Below are 19757 nucleotides of genomic sequence, written 5' to 3'. Positions count from 1 at the left end.
TCGGGAGCATAAAGTTATCATAATATAGGTAATGTTATTGTAAGTTAAAAGATTAAAAATTTTTGTGTAAACATTTGTTACTGAAAAATTTGGTAATAAGCTATTAACCATTGATTTAACTTAAGTTGAATTTTTTTTTAAGTAACTTTACTTGCTCGAGTTAATTTTTTATAATTTAAGAATGTAGCTAGTGCAACTTTAACTAGATAAAAACAAGTATCTTTGCCCAATTGTGCCTAAAAATAAATAGGCAGAAAGCGAGGAAAGAAATGTTTAAATGTTATAACTTAATTAAAAAATTTTAATGTTTTGTCGGTTACTTAAAACCTTTCTTCTATAATAGCTCACGCTTTTTCGATACATCGTCATTTTTCTATTAAATTTAAATTAAGCTCTTATTTAGAAAACTATATTATCAAATACTACTTGATAGCTAATTTAACTTCAAAAATAAGAAGGGACAATTACATTTTAACTTTAATAATATGTTTTTAAAAGTTCAAACAAGGTAGTATGCAAAACGTAAAGTATTAAATAGCTAAATTTAATAAATACTTTCATCGTGCTAAATGCACCAGTATGTCTCTTAAGTGACAAAAAATACAGTATTAAGAGTAAAATAAATAAACATGCGCATCATGTAACGGAAAGCCAGTTTATTGATTAATTTTAAGTACAACAAATTAAGTTTATACATATTGCACATGATATCTGGTTGGTCTATGGCATTTTTGAGATGGAGAAATACGAGTTGAATTAACAGCTCTGGAACAAAAAAGTAACATTCATTAGTTAATAATGAATCAATTGAATACAAGTGAAATAACTTTAAATATCTAAATTATCCATGTTAAATATTACATAAGACAATAGATTCAATATTGATGGACTTCCAGAGATTTAAAGACTATAGTGTATTGTGTTATTTTAAATACGATGGGGTTCAACAAAAATAGATTGTGATAGCTTTAGCCTTTAATAGTAAAAAAGACACACATACATAATATTGTTGAACGATAACTTGATTACTAAATATTGTAAGTAGATAAAAAAAAACACAATTTTATGTTGAACCCCATTGTTTCTCCAAACAACTGTAAGTGGTTCATATACACTATACAGCTATATTTTCCCATTGAATTAACTTTTAAAAATCAATTTTTCATTGAAATAGCCATAATACCATAACTTATAAATATTTTTAAAATTAAAAGAAAAGACTCTGAAAGCTGAAACTTTTACTTTAAAAATGCTCTTCTAGAAATTTGAATTTATTGATACAAAAAACTTGATTAAATTAGAAAAAATAGTTTAAAAATATGTATAAGTATATTTTCATTCATCGTTTATAGTAGACAAATTCATTGGAACTAATCGGAGTTAAACTACCAATTCACATATTGCATATTGCATAGGTATTTAAGAGGTACAATAGGTGTCAGCTTTAAGAATCTTTTTTTAAATTCAAAAAATGATAGTTTTGAAGTTATGAAGATTTTGATTTAAAAAAAACGCGTAAATTAAAGGGGAAAATATGGCTCTAAAGAAACCACTCTGAGTTGTCCTAGAAGGCTGATATTTTAAACTTAGGAAGTTTTAAGTTTAGAAATTAAATAGAATTTAAAAAATACTAAAATTATAAACTTAAGTGTACTCAAATAATAAAACAAACTGATGATCATGGCCATAAGTAATTTTTAAAAGGAATATTGTGGTTAATAGTTTAAAAGATATAGGTGTATCTAAATAAAGGTGATATAAGATTACAAAATCAGCTTAATTTTACACTTACCATATTGTATTGAGAAACTTGGGGTTGGGCCTTGGTGACGGTTTTGGCTGATTTGGCGGATTGCACTTGTCCGACCACAACAATGTTCATGGATACCTTTTCTGCGCCCATTTTTGATTTTGGTTCGTGGAGAACTTTGAGAATAAATACTAGAAATCAGAACATAAATTACATAGCAGTTTAATTTTCAAATCCAATACATGTCGTAAATAATACCAATAAAAAAAATTGTAATACAAAAAATATTATTTCAAACTCACCAGTAATAGTTAGAAAACAAAAAAATTGTATTATGCTTGAACTAAGGAGTCTACACACTATTTATATGCTTTAGATATCGCGTGAATGAAGTGGCGTGATGTGTTCTGGCCATAATAACCATATCCAATGATCACATTCTGATAAAATGGTCTCATCTGTATTTGAAAAAAAATGCAGAAATTTATCCTACAAAAAATGGTTACGTTATCAATAACTTAAGAGTGTAGGTACTAGAGCTGGGACCTCGAATCGAATTTTTCTATTCGAATTATTCGAATAGTAATCAAATAATTCGAATTTTCGCATGAAAAAACTAAAAAGAACTTCTTAATCTAAGTGGTAATATTTATTTTGTCAAATTTATGTTGTTTTGTAATTATATATCTATATAAATTGTTAAAATCTTATTTGTTGTAATAAGTAATAATATTTATTATGTCAAAAGAATAATTCGTTATAATTATATTAATTTTGTTAAAAAATTATTAAAAATAGATCAAGGACACCTCAGTTGTCTCTTAATTATTTTTTTTAATCTAATTAATCCTGCAAAGAAAATGATAAAATATTTGAATATTCGTGCGAATAAAGTATTCGAATATTCGAATAGTCCCACCACTAGTAGGTACATCCACACAAATGATATAGTTATTTACTACAGATTAATTTTACTTTCTAAAATTTAACACATTATATTTTAAAGGTTCAGAGCAATCATATAATATTTATTATAATTTTAGCTCTTCTTATTCAAAATTTATGATTTATGAAATACACAGAATATTTTTTTCAAATTGAGACCTCTTCCACCCAGCAGGAGGAGAAAACCCCCATTCAGGGGGTAGCAGTATGCAAAATGAAAAAAAAAAACCATTTTGACACACCCTAGTATACATATTATACTTAAAAATAAAACTAAGAAAGGTGTAGAGGCCCCTAAAATGATTCACAACCGGTAACCTGTAACAATCTTATCTATTTAAACCGGTGTTATCATAAACAAACAATTGATATGATGAGAAAATAAAATAAACACTGAAGTACGAGAATTATAAAAAAGTTACTCCTTTTTATGTGTCATTTGCTATATTAACGTTTGCTGAATTAAGTTGGGCGTTTTTAAGACAAGTAAAAATCTGAAAACATAAATAAGTAAGTCGCTATTTAATTGTTCTAATTTCTAACTTAGTAATATGTATTTACATCATTTGACTTTTGCGTCCCCGATTTTACCGATTTATTTTACTCCAAATTGTCCACCAAAACAATATAAAATTAAATTTACATTAAACAAGTATTGAAAAGTCTTTTTATCTGTTTTTAAACTATAGTCGGATCACTTGTTTATGAGTACAGTTTTCTTTTCGTAGAATGAAAATAATCGTTTAATGTAAAATAAATAAGATGAATTTTTATAATATTTACACATAAACATTTTAAACTTAGATAAAAGTTGATAACGTTTTAAAAACTCAAGTTATTTAACTAGTATTTAACTAAGTGTAAAAAAACTATTAATCAAAGATCCAAAAGTCATCTTGTATTGTGTTAAACTTGACTTGAAACTGATATATTATGTTTTAGGAAAGACTAATATTACAATCACTAAACAAACTACTTTACATAGAAAAAGTACATTTATAAAATAACACAAGTACAACAACTATGGATGTTAACATGCAAGAATATTTCAAAAACTTTTATCTATTCTTAAAGTAAGGCATAAGTGAGCTGTTATTATTTAATATGCTACGCACAATTATTATTATCGATTAATGTTTTTATTTTAATGCGCATTTTCAAGTAGCGTACCCGGTCTCCGTGGTGTATGTACTTTCTTAATTATTGTTCACATATATTATTTAAACTGTTGCGGAAAATTACAACAATTTCCTGTTAAATATTAGAAAACCAATATTATAATAAAAATAATAATTGTACCAGTACAGTGGAGTTGAACACTAATGAAAATAAATACATTAATATGGATACATTTTTCTAGGGAAAAAGAATTTTGTGATGTAAATTTAGTTACCGATGAAGGCTTACAAATAGCAGCACACAAAATTATATTAGCTTCTGCGAGTTGTGTATTTTATACGATGTTCAATGGACAGTTTAGAGAGAGAAATAAAAATAAGATTCTTATAAAAGGCATGGATTTTGAAACTTTAGAATCAATTGTTAATTTTGCGTACACGTTTAAACTTGATGTTAAACAAAATAATTTTGAGGTAAAAAATACATAGTAGGATTTACAATTTATAAAATATATTATTATAACTCTATTGTTAATTAACTAATATTATTATTTTTTTTAGAAACTATTGATGGCTGCCGAAATGTATGATATAAGTGGTATAAGAGAATTGTGTTTCAAATATATTAAAAAAAACATAAATCCTACAAATTGTGTTAGTATTATGAAGATTACCGAGTTAATACAATTGAACAAAGAAATTAATAGTTTTTGTTGGGCGTATTTTTTAAATAATTTCACGTGAGTTATCTGGTTTGACGTAAGATTGTAAATATTTTTAAAATAATAAAACATTACATTTTAATAGTATGATTGTGAATTCGGCTTTAGAAGCGGAACTATATGGGTTTCCAATTGAAGATGTCCTTAAAATGATTAAACATGATGATTTAGTAATTGATTCTGAGGAAAAGGTTGTTATTCTAGATAAACATTAAAAATATTGTCGAATTTTGCATAACCCTTAACTTGGTAAGGGCTTACTTTTAAAAATCAAAAATAATAAAATGATGCTAGTAATTTTTAGATTGGATGTGGAAAGTTATGAAATTTATGTATTTTTAATGATACAATGCCAAGTTAAGGAATGATTTTTGTAACTTTTTTTTAGAAAAATGGTTTATTATAATATAAACCATAAATATATTATTATAATATATAATGTATATTGATAATATAAACACTTGTTTTAGGTATTTGATTTCATCATTGGTTGGATAAGCTATAACACAAATGAACGAAAGCATATGTTTTTGGATCTAATGAAATGCATACGGTTGCCTTTAATTTCAATTAAAGGACTTAAACGGATTTGTAATGAACCATTGTTATCAAATAACAAAGATTGTAAGTATACAATGATATTTCAATCGGGGTTTACATTCGCTCCACATTATTGTTTTATATTTGTCAATTCAATAGCCTACCATTTAAATATATATTATTGTTGTGTCTTAAAAAAAAATACTCACAGTTTTTTTTTTTTAATGTTATTTATATTTAGTTATGATGGACATGTTAAAAGAAATGAACAATACAAAACCTCTAAATACACAACGAAGAATTCCTGCGTCAAATGTATGTAGACATAATATTAAAACTATATATTTACATGTTATAGGTACACTATTGTATTAGTTCTGTGCTTGTGTCACCTGACAATTTGTACATATTTGTATTTAGATTATTGTTGCAATTAATGGTCCTATCCCTGGAGAAGATTCCTGTGTGAAGTATATGGATATTAAAAACTGTGATGACTTAAAATGGAAATCGAGCGATCAATTATTTTTTATCCCTCTCCGTTTTCTAACAACGATGGTACTCTCGGAAAATGGGATAATACTTGCCGTTGGCGGGTTAGATGAGTCTGGTAATCATGTCAATCTTGTAGAAGAGCTTGATCTTAAGTCAAAATCAAAACAATGGATTTCTACGAGGCCATTGATTCAACCACGAAAAGATTTTAGTGTTTGTACTCACAAGCAATACGTCTATGTTGTACGTATTCATTTTATCGTAGTTTATATAACGAAAACACATTGATTACAAGATATATATTTTTTTTTTTTTTGTATGATATAGGTCGGAGGCACTGATTTCTCAAGTGTGAATCTGTCGAGCTCTGTAGAATATTATGATATAAATTCAAAAGTATGGACCGAAATTATTGAACCAATGCCCACTGCTCGAGCCTACAGCGGCTCCACAATTTTTCATAATAAATTATATGTTGTAAGTAAACACATTTTTACCATAAAAACCATGCATAACTACTACATAAATTTCTACTTATATTTTATTAATTTGTATAACAAACTAATAATTATAAAATATTCATTTTGCTAAGTTATTATGGTTCATAAAAATGTAATCAAGTATTATTGTTTTATGTAGTTTGGTGGATATTATGGTGATTTTCTTGCGACTGTAGAATATTATGATTTTGAAAAGAAACACTGGAAACAACTCGATCCTATGCCGATTTGTAATTATAACATTTGTATATCACGAATAGAAAACGTCATTTATCTCGTTGGTGGTCGTAGAGCACCTAAACGAGTTTTTAAGTTTGATTTACAACATTATAAATGGTTTGAAATGCCTAACATGAACATGGACACATTTGGAGATTGCTCGAGTCTGTATATATTTATTCAAGTAGGTATGTTATACATTATTTTACTCATAATTATTTTTAAATGCAGGTGTTGTTATCATGAAAAACGACTTATTCGTGTTTATGAACGATGGAGGAACAGTTCATTGTGAAAGATATGACAAAGAAGAAAGACAATGGAAATCGGTAGACAGTGCAGGAAAGCAAACATACAAATTTTGTAATATGATTACTTTTAATGATATTGCTCTTAAATCCTACGGTATATACTTATAATACTATTTTTTTATATTATTTTGTTGTTGATGATACTTTGGGAGAACTTCATTGTGTAAAAATATGGCATATAGTTGACAGGGCTGGAGAGCTATCGAATGATTTTTGTTAAAATATTATGGCTTGTAATGATGTCACATAAGATGGTATTCATATAAAATATGATTTTTTTATTAATAAAATCTCATGAGTAAAAAATCTCATGTTCTAAAATTACTTATTCATTTTTTTGGCCTTTAATTCTGATTGCAAACTATACTGTTCCGTACTTACGGCATAAAGTAGTTAGGTGATACGAAAGTTATTTTTAATTATGATAGTAACACAATCAGAACAATCATTAAAAAACTTCATGAGTCTTTTCCCTTTTGCAAACCATGCCTTAAATTAATCATATATAGGTAATGTAAGAACCACAGACTAAATAAACGTCAAAAATGTATTCATTCGTGGTAAGGTTATACGTCAATGTACTACATAGTCCATTTTGGTAGAAAATCTTTTATAGTTTATACAAAATTACATAATATCATGCATAAAAAACACTGATTAAACGCAATTAATCAGATCACCAAATTAATGTCGAACGTCGTAGGACCACCGACTACGTCATCTTCGGCAAAGGAATCGTCCGTAGACTCCCAACATCATCTACCATCAGTGACCAGTATGGCGGTACTTGTATTTTTAATTCAAACGGTGCCAATCAAATGTTGACACCTAAAATGAATAACATAATAAGGAAACTATAATTAAGTTGATAAATGTCCAAATCGTTAACTTGCAGCCACCTACAGAAATAAAAAAACCAACTCAAATCACCGAAACGTAAAATATATAAAATTGTTAAGCAGTTATTAAGCGTCTTTCTCTCTTTCCTCGAATAAATTTAAAAATGTATCATAGTACTTAATTACATTGTATAAAAAATATAAGAAAAAAGATCAGTCAAGGAAAGTCCATTAAAAGGGATACACATTTCTCCTTTATATCACTTCTTCAAGAAAAGTAGATCTAGAATGGAACTAAAACATTACAATTTTCTCAAAATTCTGTGGTCAAACCTTTCCTTTATTAAGGAAAACAAAAAAAATTACGCTTTGGCCGTTGATAATTTTCAGGTTTCCAATTTAAAAACCTAATTGTTATTAGATGCAATGTTTTTATCAATATTTTAATTTTTATCTGTGAACACCGGATTTTCCTTACTTACTACTACTACTACTTCTACTACTGACTACTACTAATCACTTACTTATAATTCTTTCTTATTGTGCTGGTATATACTGTGCTTGGTTTGGATTTACTGTTCACCGATGCGCATCAAAGCGTTTATTTAAAAGTGATTTTATCACTTTCAGTTATAATAATTCCTGTAGATCTATGACCTCCCCACTGTACTGGCTTACTTTAGCACCTTTTTTTTTGTTGTAATTATATTAAATATTAATTTTACAAGTGTGGGGCCTGTAATGTATTTTAACACAATCGGCGAAAGGTGTTTCCAAAACGTATAAAGACTTAGGTAAACGCATTTATACATTTTATAGGGTGTCGAATGTCGATGAAGGTAAACTTACAACAAGCTTTGAAACCTAAGTTGGGAATTTGATCTGTTTCCCTCCTACAACGCGCGACAGTTTGCCTCCACGCTGCGGTGTACCTCGCCCATGGTTATAACCGTGGTCATGGTTATAACCGCTACCACGCCTGTGGCAATTACTAGTTATCTCACAAACACACACTATCACAAATCTGTCTATACAATTTCTGTGTAAACAAACCTACAAATTTTGTTGTTGTTAATAATTGAGATTTCGTTTTGTACACTCTAAATTTCTGTAAATTATTACTAGTTAATGTAGATTTAGCGCCATAGAAACAATTTGTTTTCATTGTTGTTGCTACAGGTCCGGCTCGTGAGAATCTTGAATTTTATGATAAATATTGCGTAGTGTTTCGTTATTTCGTTTCAATTTGCGATACAATTTCATAATTTTTAATTTCATACAAGATTTTTTTTCTCGTTAACAATTTGAGGTACAGTTTTATTTAAAATCAGGCAATTTGTTGTATTTGATTGTAAACTTTTTATTTTACCTTGTCTTTTTAATAGAAAATTAATTGTATTTTGTATCTTATAAATGTTTTAGGTAAGCTAATTTTACAATTAGTTAACAACCAGACATAGAAAAAGTATATCTATAATCTTTATACAAGCAAAACAATTATGGAAGTTAGTATGCAAAAACACTTCGAAAGAATGTATCAATTCTATAAGTAAGTCATTAATTGATTAGTTTTGTACAAGTATTATTTATTACCGTTTAACGTTTGTATTTTAATTGTGGCCTTTTATTTAATATAGCTAAGTCCTGGGGTATAGGTATGCACTTTTTACTTTAAAATTTACAGGGTGATAATTTTATCGTGAACCACTCAATATCAGAATCAGTATTAAAACGAAACCAATATCACAAACTTATACCCGATAAAACCATTATTACATATTACCTACCATTGATTATTTGTTTGGTATCAGTCCAAATATCAGTTTCCAAAAAAAAAAAAACAATATTAATAAAACGGATACTACTAATATCGTCTGATATCTAGTATCAGTTCTAGTATTGACACACCCCTAGTTTTTATACAATGTGATCTCAATTTTTCCATAATTTTTAAACTTTTTATTTTTGATACTAAAATAGTAACTCATTAAATTCATTAACTTTTTAAACTAAGAATAACGTAATTAAGATTTTTACTGGTTAATAACCTGTTTTCAAATTATAAGAGTTTAAAAGTTAGGACAGGAAGGGAAGTGCACGCAGATTAAAATAATACTATACTCCACCTTTCTTCCTGCCCTAAACTTTTAAACTCAGACAACTTCAACAATAATTAATCCAAAACTGGTTATCGACCAGTCAAAAATTTAAGTACATTATTCTTAATTTAAAATGTTAATGAAATGTATGCATTACCCTTTAAGTTTGAAAACTGTTATCAAATAAAGTAAGTTTGGAGGGGGGTAAAATTATGGAAAATAATATTGAATTTCTTATTATACCCTATGAGATATTGAGTGGTTCACGATTAAATGATCACCTTAATATATAAATATATAAAACTTTTTGGGGTAAATACTTTTGCTATTATTACAACATTAGGTGAAACAATAATTAAAAATGTACTTTATTTGTAAAAAAAATAAAAACAAATAATGTTACTGAATTTTAAAATCTTATAAATTCAAATCCCTCATTTAAAAATGATGTATAATTTTTTTTACATATTCAAAATATCAAAACGTATACTTTGGCTATTTCAAGGGGCTTTGTCTAATTAAATTTTGTTTGTTTTTGGTTTACACTACAAAAAAAAGAAAAACAAAGTTTTTTAAACACTATTATCGATATTTATTTAATTCTCATAATTCTCAATATTTTTTTTTTTTTTTTGAGAAACATTATTAAAAAGGTTTTTATTCCACATTTATGTATACTTATTGTATATTTAATATTGCTTTTCAGAAAACGTTTTACTCAAATATGAATCGTGTAGCCATTTATAAATACTAATGCAAATAAATAAATTAATACTGATTTATTTTTATAGGCACAAAGAATTTTGTGATGTAACTTTGGTTACAGATGAAGGCTTAAAAATTGAAGCACACAGAAATGTATTGGCTTCTGCGAGTCATGTGTTTTATAAGATGTTAAGTGGGCATTTTAAAGAGAAAAACGAAAATGAGATTCTTATAAAAGAAATAGATTCTACAATTTTAGAATTGGTGGTCGAATTTGCATATACTTATAAACTGGATGTTAAAGAAAACAATTGCGAGGTAGAAAACACGCAATAGGATGTACAGTTTATAAAATATATTGTTATAATTCTATTGTTATTTACCTAATAATATTATTTTTTTTTAGAAACTATTGATGGCTGCCGAAATGTATGATGTAAGTGGTATAAGAAAATTGTGTTGCAAATATATTAAAAAAAACATAAATCCTACAAATTGTGTGCGTTTTATGAAAAAGTCCAAATTAATATCAGACAAAAATATTTACAATTTTTGTTGGTCATATTTTTTGAAATATTTCTTGTGAGTAATCAGGTGCGACAAATGATCGCAACATTTTTTTAAATAATCAAATAATAAAAATATTTTTTTTAGTATAATTGTGACATTGGATCAAGCGTTAGAAACACTTTATGACTTTGAGTTTGATGATGTTGTCGAGTTTATTGCACGCGATGATTTAGTAATTGATTCTGAGGAAAAGGTATAATTATTGTAACTGAAAAAGGAATAAAAAAATTACTTATTTGAATGTTGGTCCAATTACAATTATTCAATATTAAGTTAAGATTTTTTTTTTTTTATAGATATTTGATTTTATTGTTGATTGGATACGATATAACACAGATGAACGTAATGGCTTTTTACCGAATTTTATGAAATATTTACGTTTACCTTCAATTTCAAAAAAAGGACTACAAAGGATTTATAATCATCCATTAGTGGGAAATAATACCAATGGTACGTATATACTGTTGATATTTCAATCGAGGGTGCATTCAATCTAAATTGTTGCCCTTTACTTGTACATACAATAGCGCCTATAGGTGATATATATTATTGAGGTGTCTTTTAAATAAACATTATTATTGTTATGCTTTATTAGTTATGAGAGGAATATTAGACAATATCACCAAAACTTACATCAAATCAAAACCACCAGTTACTCTTGGAAGATGTACTCAAGAATCATCAAATGTATGTAGATATTTTAAAACTAAATTTTTACACGGTACAGGTACAAAGTGTACTAGTTTTGTGCTTATATCACCTGACATTTGTATATATGTGTATTCAGATTATTTTTGCAATTAATGGTGATTTAACCAGTGGCGGTTCCTCTGTGAAGTATATGGATATTAGAAACGATAATGACTTAAGATGGAAATCAAGCGAGCATTTATTTTTTTTGCCTCCCCGTAAAGATACAACGATGGTAGTCTCTGAAAATGGGATAATACTTGCCATTGGTGGTTTAAACGAGTCTGGTAGATTGACCAATCTTGTAGACGAGCTTGATCTTAAGTCAGAATCAAAACAATGGGTTTCTACAAGGCCATTGAACCGACCACGAAGATCATTTGGTGTTTGTACTTACAAACAGTACATATATGTCGTAAGTATTAATTTGATTGTAGTTAACACAACAAATACACATTGTATACAAGAAAATATATATATTTTATTCGTATGATATAGGTGGGAGGCTGTGATTACTCAAATTGGAAAAGTTCGAATTCTGTAGAATACTATAATACAAATTCAAAAGTATGGACCGAAATTACTGAACCAATGCCCACTGCTCGCTCCGAGTGTAGTGCTGCAGTATTTAATAATAAATTATATGTTGTAAGTAAACACAGTTTAACCATAAATACCATGCCCAACTATTAGACAAGTTTCTACTCATATTTTATTAATTTGTATAAGAAAAAAATTGTAAAATATTCTTTTAACAAGCTATTATGGTTTGTAAGCATTTTAATCAAGTTTTATGGTTTTGTGTAGTTTGGTGGACGTAATGAACAAAGTAGTTCTAATCGTGGTTCTCTTGCAACTGTAGTATGCTATGACATTGAAAATAAACACTGGAAACAACTTAAACCAATGCCCAAGTGTAATTTGGGTATGAGTTTATCAAGAATAGATAACGTCATTTATCTCATTGGTGGTAGTGCTGATGAATCATGTGTACAACGAGTTATGAAGTTTGACTTACAAAATTTCAAATTTGATGAAATGCCTAACATGACCATGGATTGTAAATTGGGTTGCGCAAGTCTGTATTTATTTAATTAAGTACAAATTACATTTTTTTTATTAATTAACATTATAAAACGCAGGTGTTGTTATCTTGAAAAACGACTTATACGTGTTTGTGAATAATGGACGAGAACTTCATTGTGAAAGATTTGACAAAGAAAAAAATCAATGGCTATTGGTTGACTCATCAGAAAACTTATTATACTCAATATATCAACCTATCATTACTTTTAATAATGTTACACTGAATTATTGTTATGGTATTCACCTATAATACTATGTTTTTGTGTTAATACCATTTTGTGTACTCAATTTAGTCTTAAAAATATTAAATGACTTAAATTGTTTTAAAATGTACACAATTTGTTGTTGATGATTTATTTGTATTTGAATTCAAATCTGTTTAAGATTCCTTATAGCATTAGTTGATCGATTGTTACTGCGAACGACAGTAGTTACGTTTAAACTGCTATGTCGGTCATGAGTTTGACAGAGACAGGAATAATCGGTACCCAATTAGCAATTAATATCAATATCCACCATCAGATAATATCGTTATTATTATTTTGGAATTTTTTGTGGTTTCCGTTGTATAGGTAGTTGTGTTTATTAATGTAGATCCAATAGCCTGAGTTCCTGATATTATTATCGTCGGTAGCATAATATCTATACAATCCACTAAGCTTGGATGAAGATTTGCGAGGGATTTTACTCCCAGACATACCTAATAATTTATTAACACTATAATATATTAGACTTTACTAACAAAGTTGTAAAGAACACTGCTATGAGTACGTTGTCGAATCCATTTCGAATATAGTAGTATAAATACATTTTTTGATGTGACCCCCACTATTCTGGTTTATTGTATCTAATGTCCAGTTTTGTACTTTAACTTAACTTTACACACATGTACTTGTTAACAGTCCAAACAAATAATAATATATCAATAAAAAGTGACTCTATCGGACACAAACTGTTACACCTACATTATATTATATATATTACTTCAAAATATTGTAAACAAAATTAATTGATACTAATATGATATCGTTTCTACTAATTCCTATAACACCTTTTGGATATCTCCATCCAATATTGCAATATTGTATTATATATATATATTGTATACATCTAATATCGTTATTATTGTGTTCAGTAATTGTATATTTAGTTTCTATCGCGGAAACGTACTCATAACATATTCTATGTTGTGTCATTTATTTGTCTTGTGCTATTAAAACTATTTATTGAAATAAGAAAAAAAAATGTACTTTGATAATATTGTGACGTTTAGTGTACTTGTTCAAACGGTCACCTATTGTATACACAATTTCATGTAAAAAAATATGCATCCAAAAACCAAAACAACATCATTTAATTTGATTTTAAAACTTTATTAATTGCTTCCCACAAGCTATTCTTAAATAGTTTACATACTTTCATCACTAATATTAACACCAAAGAGTTTAGTTAAAAGCAATTAAAAAAAAAAACATTAAATAAATAAATACATTAAAATAGTTGTTTTAAAAACATTTGATTAGGTTGAAAATTAACGTTCTTCAATTTTAACAAGATTTAAAATCGTATTTATTTGTTTTGAGTCTATTGCAGTTTCTATTAAGCCTGTGTATGTTGATATTGTTGTACCGAGTTCTAAGCAGATATCTGTTATTAATGCTTCAAATTCGTTTTTAGTTATCGTTACTGAAACAAAACAAAAACTTTCTTTTAACTTGAAAACGAAACATCAATTTATTTATATTGTTACAATACAAACAGCAGTTAAACACCGCACAACTGACTAAAAAATTACAACAATACCATTTCTATTTTACGTTAACTCCATAGTATAAACAGTTTTTTCAAAATTATTCTTTAATGATAAATTAAGTAAAATTAATGTTTACTTTTATCTGCCGCATCGACAAGATAACGTTGTTGTTGTACCACAAGCAGCACAGTTTTTTCGGTATTTGTGGCCTTGCCCACATAATCCATAAACTGTCTCAAAGTAATGCCAGTGATTTGAATATTCCTTTGGTGTTGATTGACATGTGTCAAAATCTTTAATAAAGTGCGATCTAGTATCTGAAATTTAATTACACATATCATTTTTTACACGTCGTTACATAAAAAACTGATAATACAATTGAAATTCGATTAAACTAGAGATCAACAAAAATCGAACAACCATTAACGTGATACAAGCCAGAGAACCGAATAATTCCAATAAATGTATAGTTAAATAAATTCACGAAAAAAATCAAGTTTTTCCATTATTCACTTAATCAAGATGAACTCAACTTTTTACCCGTCAACAAATTTTTATATTATCCACAGTTAAGTGAGGTCTACGAACATGGGTCGGATGAAATTCCAGATAAATATCGTTTTTTATTAGCCAACTAAATAAAAATTGAATCTCCAAAATGAAACAAATATATTTTACAGAATTTGACCAATTGATTTAAATTAAATACACACAATAAAAATAAATGTTAAATTATAATTATCAATAATCTAAATTAGGATTAAAATTTTTAATGTTAAGTAGAAAAAATCGTAATATTTTCGTAATATAATGAAGTATATGATAGAATTTTTTTGGATAGTTTTGTGATTTTTTTTTATCAAGATATCAAAAGTTTCCATCTATTTTTTTCCGTAGCATTAGCAATTTCGTAATTTTTTATCAAGTGAATATCAACATTTATTTCTTTTTTTTTTTTGAAGAATTTTTTTATTGAACAAAAAAAAAATTTAAAAAACTTTTGACATAAAATTGACCCGAACCACATCTAAAAATGGGTTTAAAAATCTAAAAAAAAATATCAAAAATTATCTTTTCATCCAAATAATATATTCTCAAAAGAAGAACAAAAGATAATTAAAAAAAACATTTTTTTTGTACCACCCTAATATTCTTTTTAGTACTCTTATGTGTTTTTTTCTCACATCTCTAAGAGAGATTTTCTTACCAGACTAATTGTAGATTATCATCGAAATTCGAAAACAAGCATAGTCTTATTTAAAAAAATTCAGTACAGTGAGGACGGGGTGGTCACGGGTTTACAGTGATTTTCATGAGATTTGGTCTAGTCATAATATAATTTAAAGTTTAGCATATCCTATTTTTGTATACATACAATGTTTTTTTTTTTGATAAACTTTAAAAATAATGAGTTACTTTTAAGGTACAATTATATTTAAGAGATTTAACAATAGTGGAATACCATAGGTACATGTTAAACGTTTAGTTTACTGTACGAAATGTAATACAAATGATTTACAAAATATGTATAAGTAATAATTGTAGCTACAGCCCTCCCGGTCAAATACGCCATACGAATATTATTATTATCGTTAGTAATTGTTGGAAAAAATTATATTTACCTCTTCTGTGCTCTCGCTGTTAACCGATGGAGTATAAAATGTCAGACACAACAAAATAAAAAATTTTATATTCGTCATTGTATTAATATGTTATCGCTTTCAATAAGGCTACCGACTTTATCTGAAATCTACTGCACAATGATTGTTATGCTCAATAACAGGCAGTTTTATAGTAAATAGTTTTGGATGAAACATTTTTTTGAAATATTGATATATGTCGAAGACATTCACACTACAGTTCACTGCACAAACACAAAAAATTCTACCAAAGAGCGGACTATTTGTTTAACATGACATGACTGTGTTGTTGCCTCCACAGAAAACTTTTAGAACAACAATTTTCTAAACGTTTCATTGGGACTATTTTTTAGTGTCCCTTGCGCATGTAACACATGTGTGGAAATATAAATTATTTTTTGCTCATACAGTGACTTGTTGTTCTGGCTTTTTTCATCGGCGCAGAGTAAATAGTAATACTGTATTTTGTACCTATAAATCTAACGCAGGCCCTTGCCATTTGGTTTTGCGATGAGCTGTTTTTCTTTTGGATGTTTACCATCTAGCCAAAATCGTAACGACAGAAAATGATTGCCGTGTTCGTTTTTATATACCTTTATATATCTTTGGGAGATTTGCATACATATCCAATACATTTGCATTTAACGTGTTTTCGATTTTCGTTGAGTACACCTTTGATTGTAATACATTGTCAGATTGGTCACGTGACGGTTTCAAATTTCCCAAACCGTTGTTTTTCAAATCAGAAAATGTACTTTCAGGGGGGATTATATTTAAAAACAAATTACTCAACACAGTTTTTAAACAATTATTAAAAAGAAGATTAAGATAAAAATATTATTTTAACGGATATCCAAATTTCATATGAATTTAAAATACCTAGGGTAAAAAATATTTTAAAGGCTGTTTAAATCAATTTATAATAATTAACTTTAAATAATTTGTATTATTATTGTTATTCGATTGTTGTAAAAATTATAGCCAGATTTTTTTGCTTTATTCTTATTTTATGTAAAATAATATAATCGAATATCAATATTGAAAAAATTGCAAATTTAATTTATTTAATTACAAGAAGCTTGTAGTCGAAATTTTGTCTGGATTTTTGGTCTAAAAAAAACCCAAATGGCTTTTACTCATAAAAAAAATATTTTAACTAAAAAAAATACCTTGTGTAAGGGGGGGGGGGGCAACACCTCCCAATACCACTAAGAATTGGTATATCTATTGGTTACCTATCATTTAAATTAATTGAATACAATATATTTAAACAAAGAGTATTATTATTTTATTGATGTATAATATATAATATAATTTATATAAGTATAAAAAATGGCCAATATAAATAAAACAAAAATTTATTGGATCAAAGATATTACAATGATATTTAAATTATCATATTTAATTTACCTAGGTAGGTACTTAAGTCTTAAATACAAATTTAAAAAAATTAATGAATAAATAATATAAAATAGAACTGAAACATACATAATATGGATTACTTTTGGATTTCAATTGTTTTTACAAAAAATATATTTTTAAAAAATTGTATTTATTCTATGATATTTCATAGAACATAAATCATAAGTAATGAGCATAAACTAGTTAGACAACTAATATATTTTGTTTTATATTTCTATTATATTAGGTCTTTTGTACTTGAGTACACGAGATTACTCTTTAATTAAAGGTGGTTATAATAAATTAATTTGTGTTAATTAAGTTATCTAATCTATAGTTTTCATATTTGTGAATAACAAATTATTTTAACATGTTAGTTTCAATAATATTTTGGTAAAAAATAAAAAAATTTAAATCAAGAAAACTTATCTCTGAATTTGATGATTTAAATTGAATTTAAAACGTTTCCATAACATTAATGTTAGTTATTGTTATATTATAACGGGGAGCGTTACCTCACGGTCCCCGTGGGGAGAGGACTAGGGTTTTATAGTACTCCTCATCGTTTTTACTTCTCAGTTATATTTTTTAATTAAACTAAATATTATATTATTTATGAATAATATTTAGTAGGTATATTAGTAAAGAGAAACAACGAAATACCAAAAAATCGTCCCATGTCTGCATCAGAGCGAGTCCTTGTTAAATTAACTAAGCCAAATTTATAGCTTTTAAGTACAAAATTACGATTAAGATAATATATTTTTTAAGTCCTCTTATTACATGCAAAAAATACAATTGATGACGATTAATTTGAATTACAAATTTGTTAGAATTATAGTTTATGAACGATGTTTTTAACCACAAATACATTAATTGGCCGCAATTAATTTTGCATTTGTTTCTTTTATTATACATTTATTAAAAAAATATATTATTATTTATATGAGTATTTATCAACTTATTAATAAACAAATCTCTGTTACATTAGTTATGGGTAAAATTCTCAATAAAAACAGATTATTTTTGTATACCTAAGCTGTTTTTAATTTTAACGGGTGCATATAGAAATAGTAATACCACTGTCTACAGACTGAGTAAAAATTACTGCTAGGTTGTTAAAAAATTAATGAAACATTTTTTTTCCATATGATTTGTTGTTCCGCGTAACCATTTAACTTTGTTCTGTAGTTTTTAATTCTGAATCGTAATTGATAGAATACTAAATCAGTTGATTCCAGAAACAAATCTTCAGGTTTTAATACCGTATTTATATTCCAAGCACAATGTATAAGTATTTATTAAAACTTAAATCACTTCTAAAACGTTAATGTAACCATAACTAAAGTTTTGCTTGGTTCAAGACCTCATAAAATGTTCTCAAAAATCTCTAGTCAAACTTATTTTTATTAAGAAGAAAACTCATGAAAATAGGGAACAATTACACATTGACCGTAGTCAATTTTCAGGTTGCTATGTGTGATTGAATCAACAGTCAACAGGTAATGAAAACATTTTCATTATATTGTCAATTAAAATAATATAATGATAACTATGACAATGCATTTGTATAGATAGAAGATCAACCCTAATCGTACCCACCCTAATACTAAAATATTTTCAATATTGTCTATGAGGTGTATAAAACCCTAGTGTCCTCCCCCCTCCCTCCTAGAATCACTTAAGGTTAATATTGGTGTAGACCAAAACGCACGTTGCATTCTAAATATATTCAGTATATTCTATCACTATATTTTGTTGAAAAAAAAACCAAGAAAACAGTAAACAATACGTTTACGGTCAAAGAAGTAGAAACTCCTCTAATAACGATTTTTATAGGGGAGGGGGTGGGACAAATTGTAACTAAGTCCTAAAGTTAAGACTAAATTTAGTGTGTATCAAATATCTTTCAAACATATGATAGTCACCACTTTTTTTTTTTTTTGGGGGAAAATTATACAAAATAATTAATTAACAGTCATTTTGAAAAAGAAATTGATAGATTTTGTAACTTAATGTTTTTGTACGAGGACTTAAATTGCTGAAATCGGTCGCATGGCACTTATTTGAATCTATCTAACGCGGCCATGAACTATTTTATTATCGTTATTACTTTATACAGTAAATGTGTACTTATTTTCTTGCACGGGAACGTTCTCAAAACATATTGTAAGTCGTGCCATTTATTTGTCTAAAACTGTAAATTGAAATAAGAAAAAACGTACTTTGATATTGTTTTAGTGTACTTGTTCAAACAGTCACCAATTTTATACACAATTTCATGTAAAAAAACATGCATTCAAAAACCATAACATCATTTAATTTGATTTTAACGCTATATCAGTGACGGCTCGTGGCTATGTGCGATTTTAAT

The 19757-nt window shown here is 27.2% G+C and overlaps 3 protein-coding genes and 1 long non-coding RNA gene across 5 annotated transcripts; 2 read left to right on the top strand and 2 right to left on the bottom strand.

The window, feature by feature from the left end:
* Window positions 1-641: 641 nt before the first annotated feature.
* LOC126845512 (uncharacterized) lies at window positions 642-3271 on the bottom strand. The gene is made up of 4 exons (XR_007686789.1): window positions 3257-3271; window positions 2053-2208; window positions 1793-1941; window positions 642-765 (listed from the first exon to the last, which is right to left on the bottom strand). It is a non-coding gene; the product is annotated as an uncharacterized LOC126845512 (long non-coding RNA).
* LOC126845510 (kelch-like protein 2) lies at window positions 3100-12883 on the top strand. Of its 2 annotated transcripts, none has more exons than XM_050584165.1 (11): window positions 3100-3205; window positions 3638-3768; window positions 4056-4287; window positions 10650-10825; window positions 10898-11006; window positions 11110-11263; window positions 11409-11500; window positions 11601-11918; window positions 12002-12151; window positions 12311-12581; window positions 12646-12883. In XM_050584165.1, the coding sequence occupies exons 2-11, from the start codon at window positions 3719-3721 to the stop codon at window positions 12837-12839; spliced, it is 1746 nt and encodes a 581-aa protein (XP_050440122.1). In that variant the 5' UTR covers window positions 3100-3205; window positions 3638-3718; the 3' UTR covers window positions 12840-12883. The 2 variants fall into 2 exon arrangements, with proteins under 2 accessions (XP_050440122.1, XP_050440121.1); XM_050584164.1 differs by lacking the exons at window positions 3100-3205; window positions 3638-3768; window positions 4056-4287 and adding exons at window positions 8477-8748; window positions 8862-8988; window positions 10330-10561 and having other exon boundaries at window positions 12646-12879.
* Window positions 4451-6784, top strand: LOC126845511 (kelch-like protein 2). The gene is made up of 8 exons (XM_050584166.1): window positions 4451-4553; window positions 4621-4726; window positions 5006-5159; window positions 5317-5390; window positions 5496-5813; window positions 5898-6047; window positions 6210-6453; window positions 6521-6784. Exons 1-8 carry the CDS (start codon window positions 4477-4479, stop codon window positions 6706-6708), a joined length of 1311 nt encoding a protein of 436 aa, XP_050440123.1. The 5' UTR covers window positions 4451-4476; the 3' UTR covers window positions 6709-6784.
* A 1215-nt stretch (window positions 12884-14098) lies between the features above and the next one.
* Window positions 14099-16088, bottom strand: LOC126845513 (uncharacterized). Its single transcript, XM_050584167.1, has 3 exons — window positions 15965-16088; window positions 14479-14659; window positions 14099-14275 (listed from the first exon to the last, which is right to left on the bottom strand). Exons 1-3 carry the CDS (start codon window positions 16040-16042, stop codon window positions 14121-14123), a joined length of 414 nt encoding a protein of 137 aa, XP_050440124.1. The 5' UTR covers window positions 16043-16088; the 3' UTR covers window positions 14099-14120.
* Between the last annotated feature and the right edge of the window lie 3669 nt (window positions 16089-19757).

The sequence above is a fragment of the Adelges cooleyi genome, unplaced genomic scaffold (genome assembly GCF_023614345.1).
Source record: "Adelges cooleyi isolate 19-005CV unplaced genomic scaffold, UGA_ACOO_1.1 ACOO_flye_CR_arks_rails_tigmint_CR_PRNA_795, whole genome shotgun sequence".
Classification (NCBI taxonomy): domain Eukaryota; kingdom Metazoa; phylum Arthropoda; class Insecta; order Hemiptera; family Adelgidae; genus Adelges; species Adelges cooleyi.
This window is presented reverse-complemented; position numbering and strand designations above follow the sequence as displayed.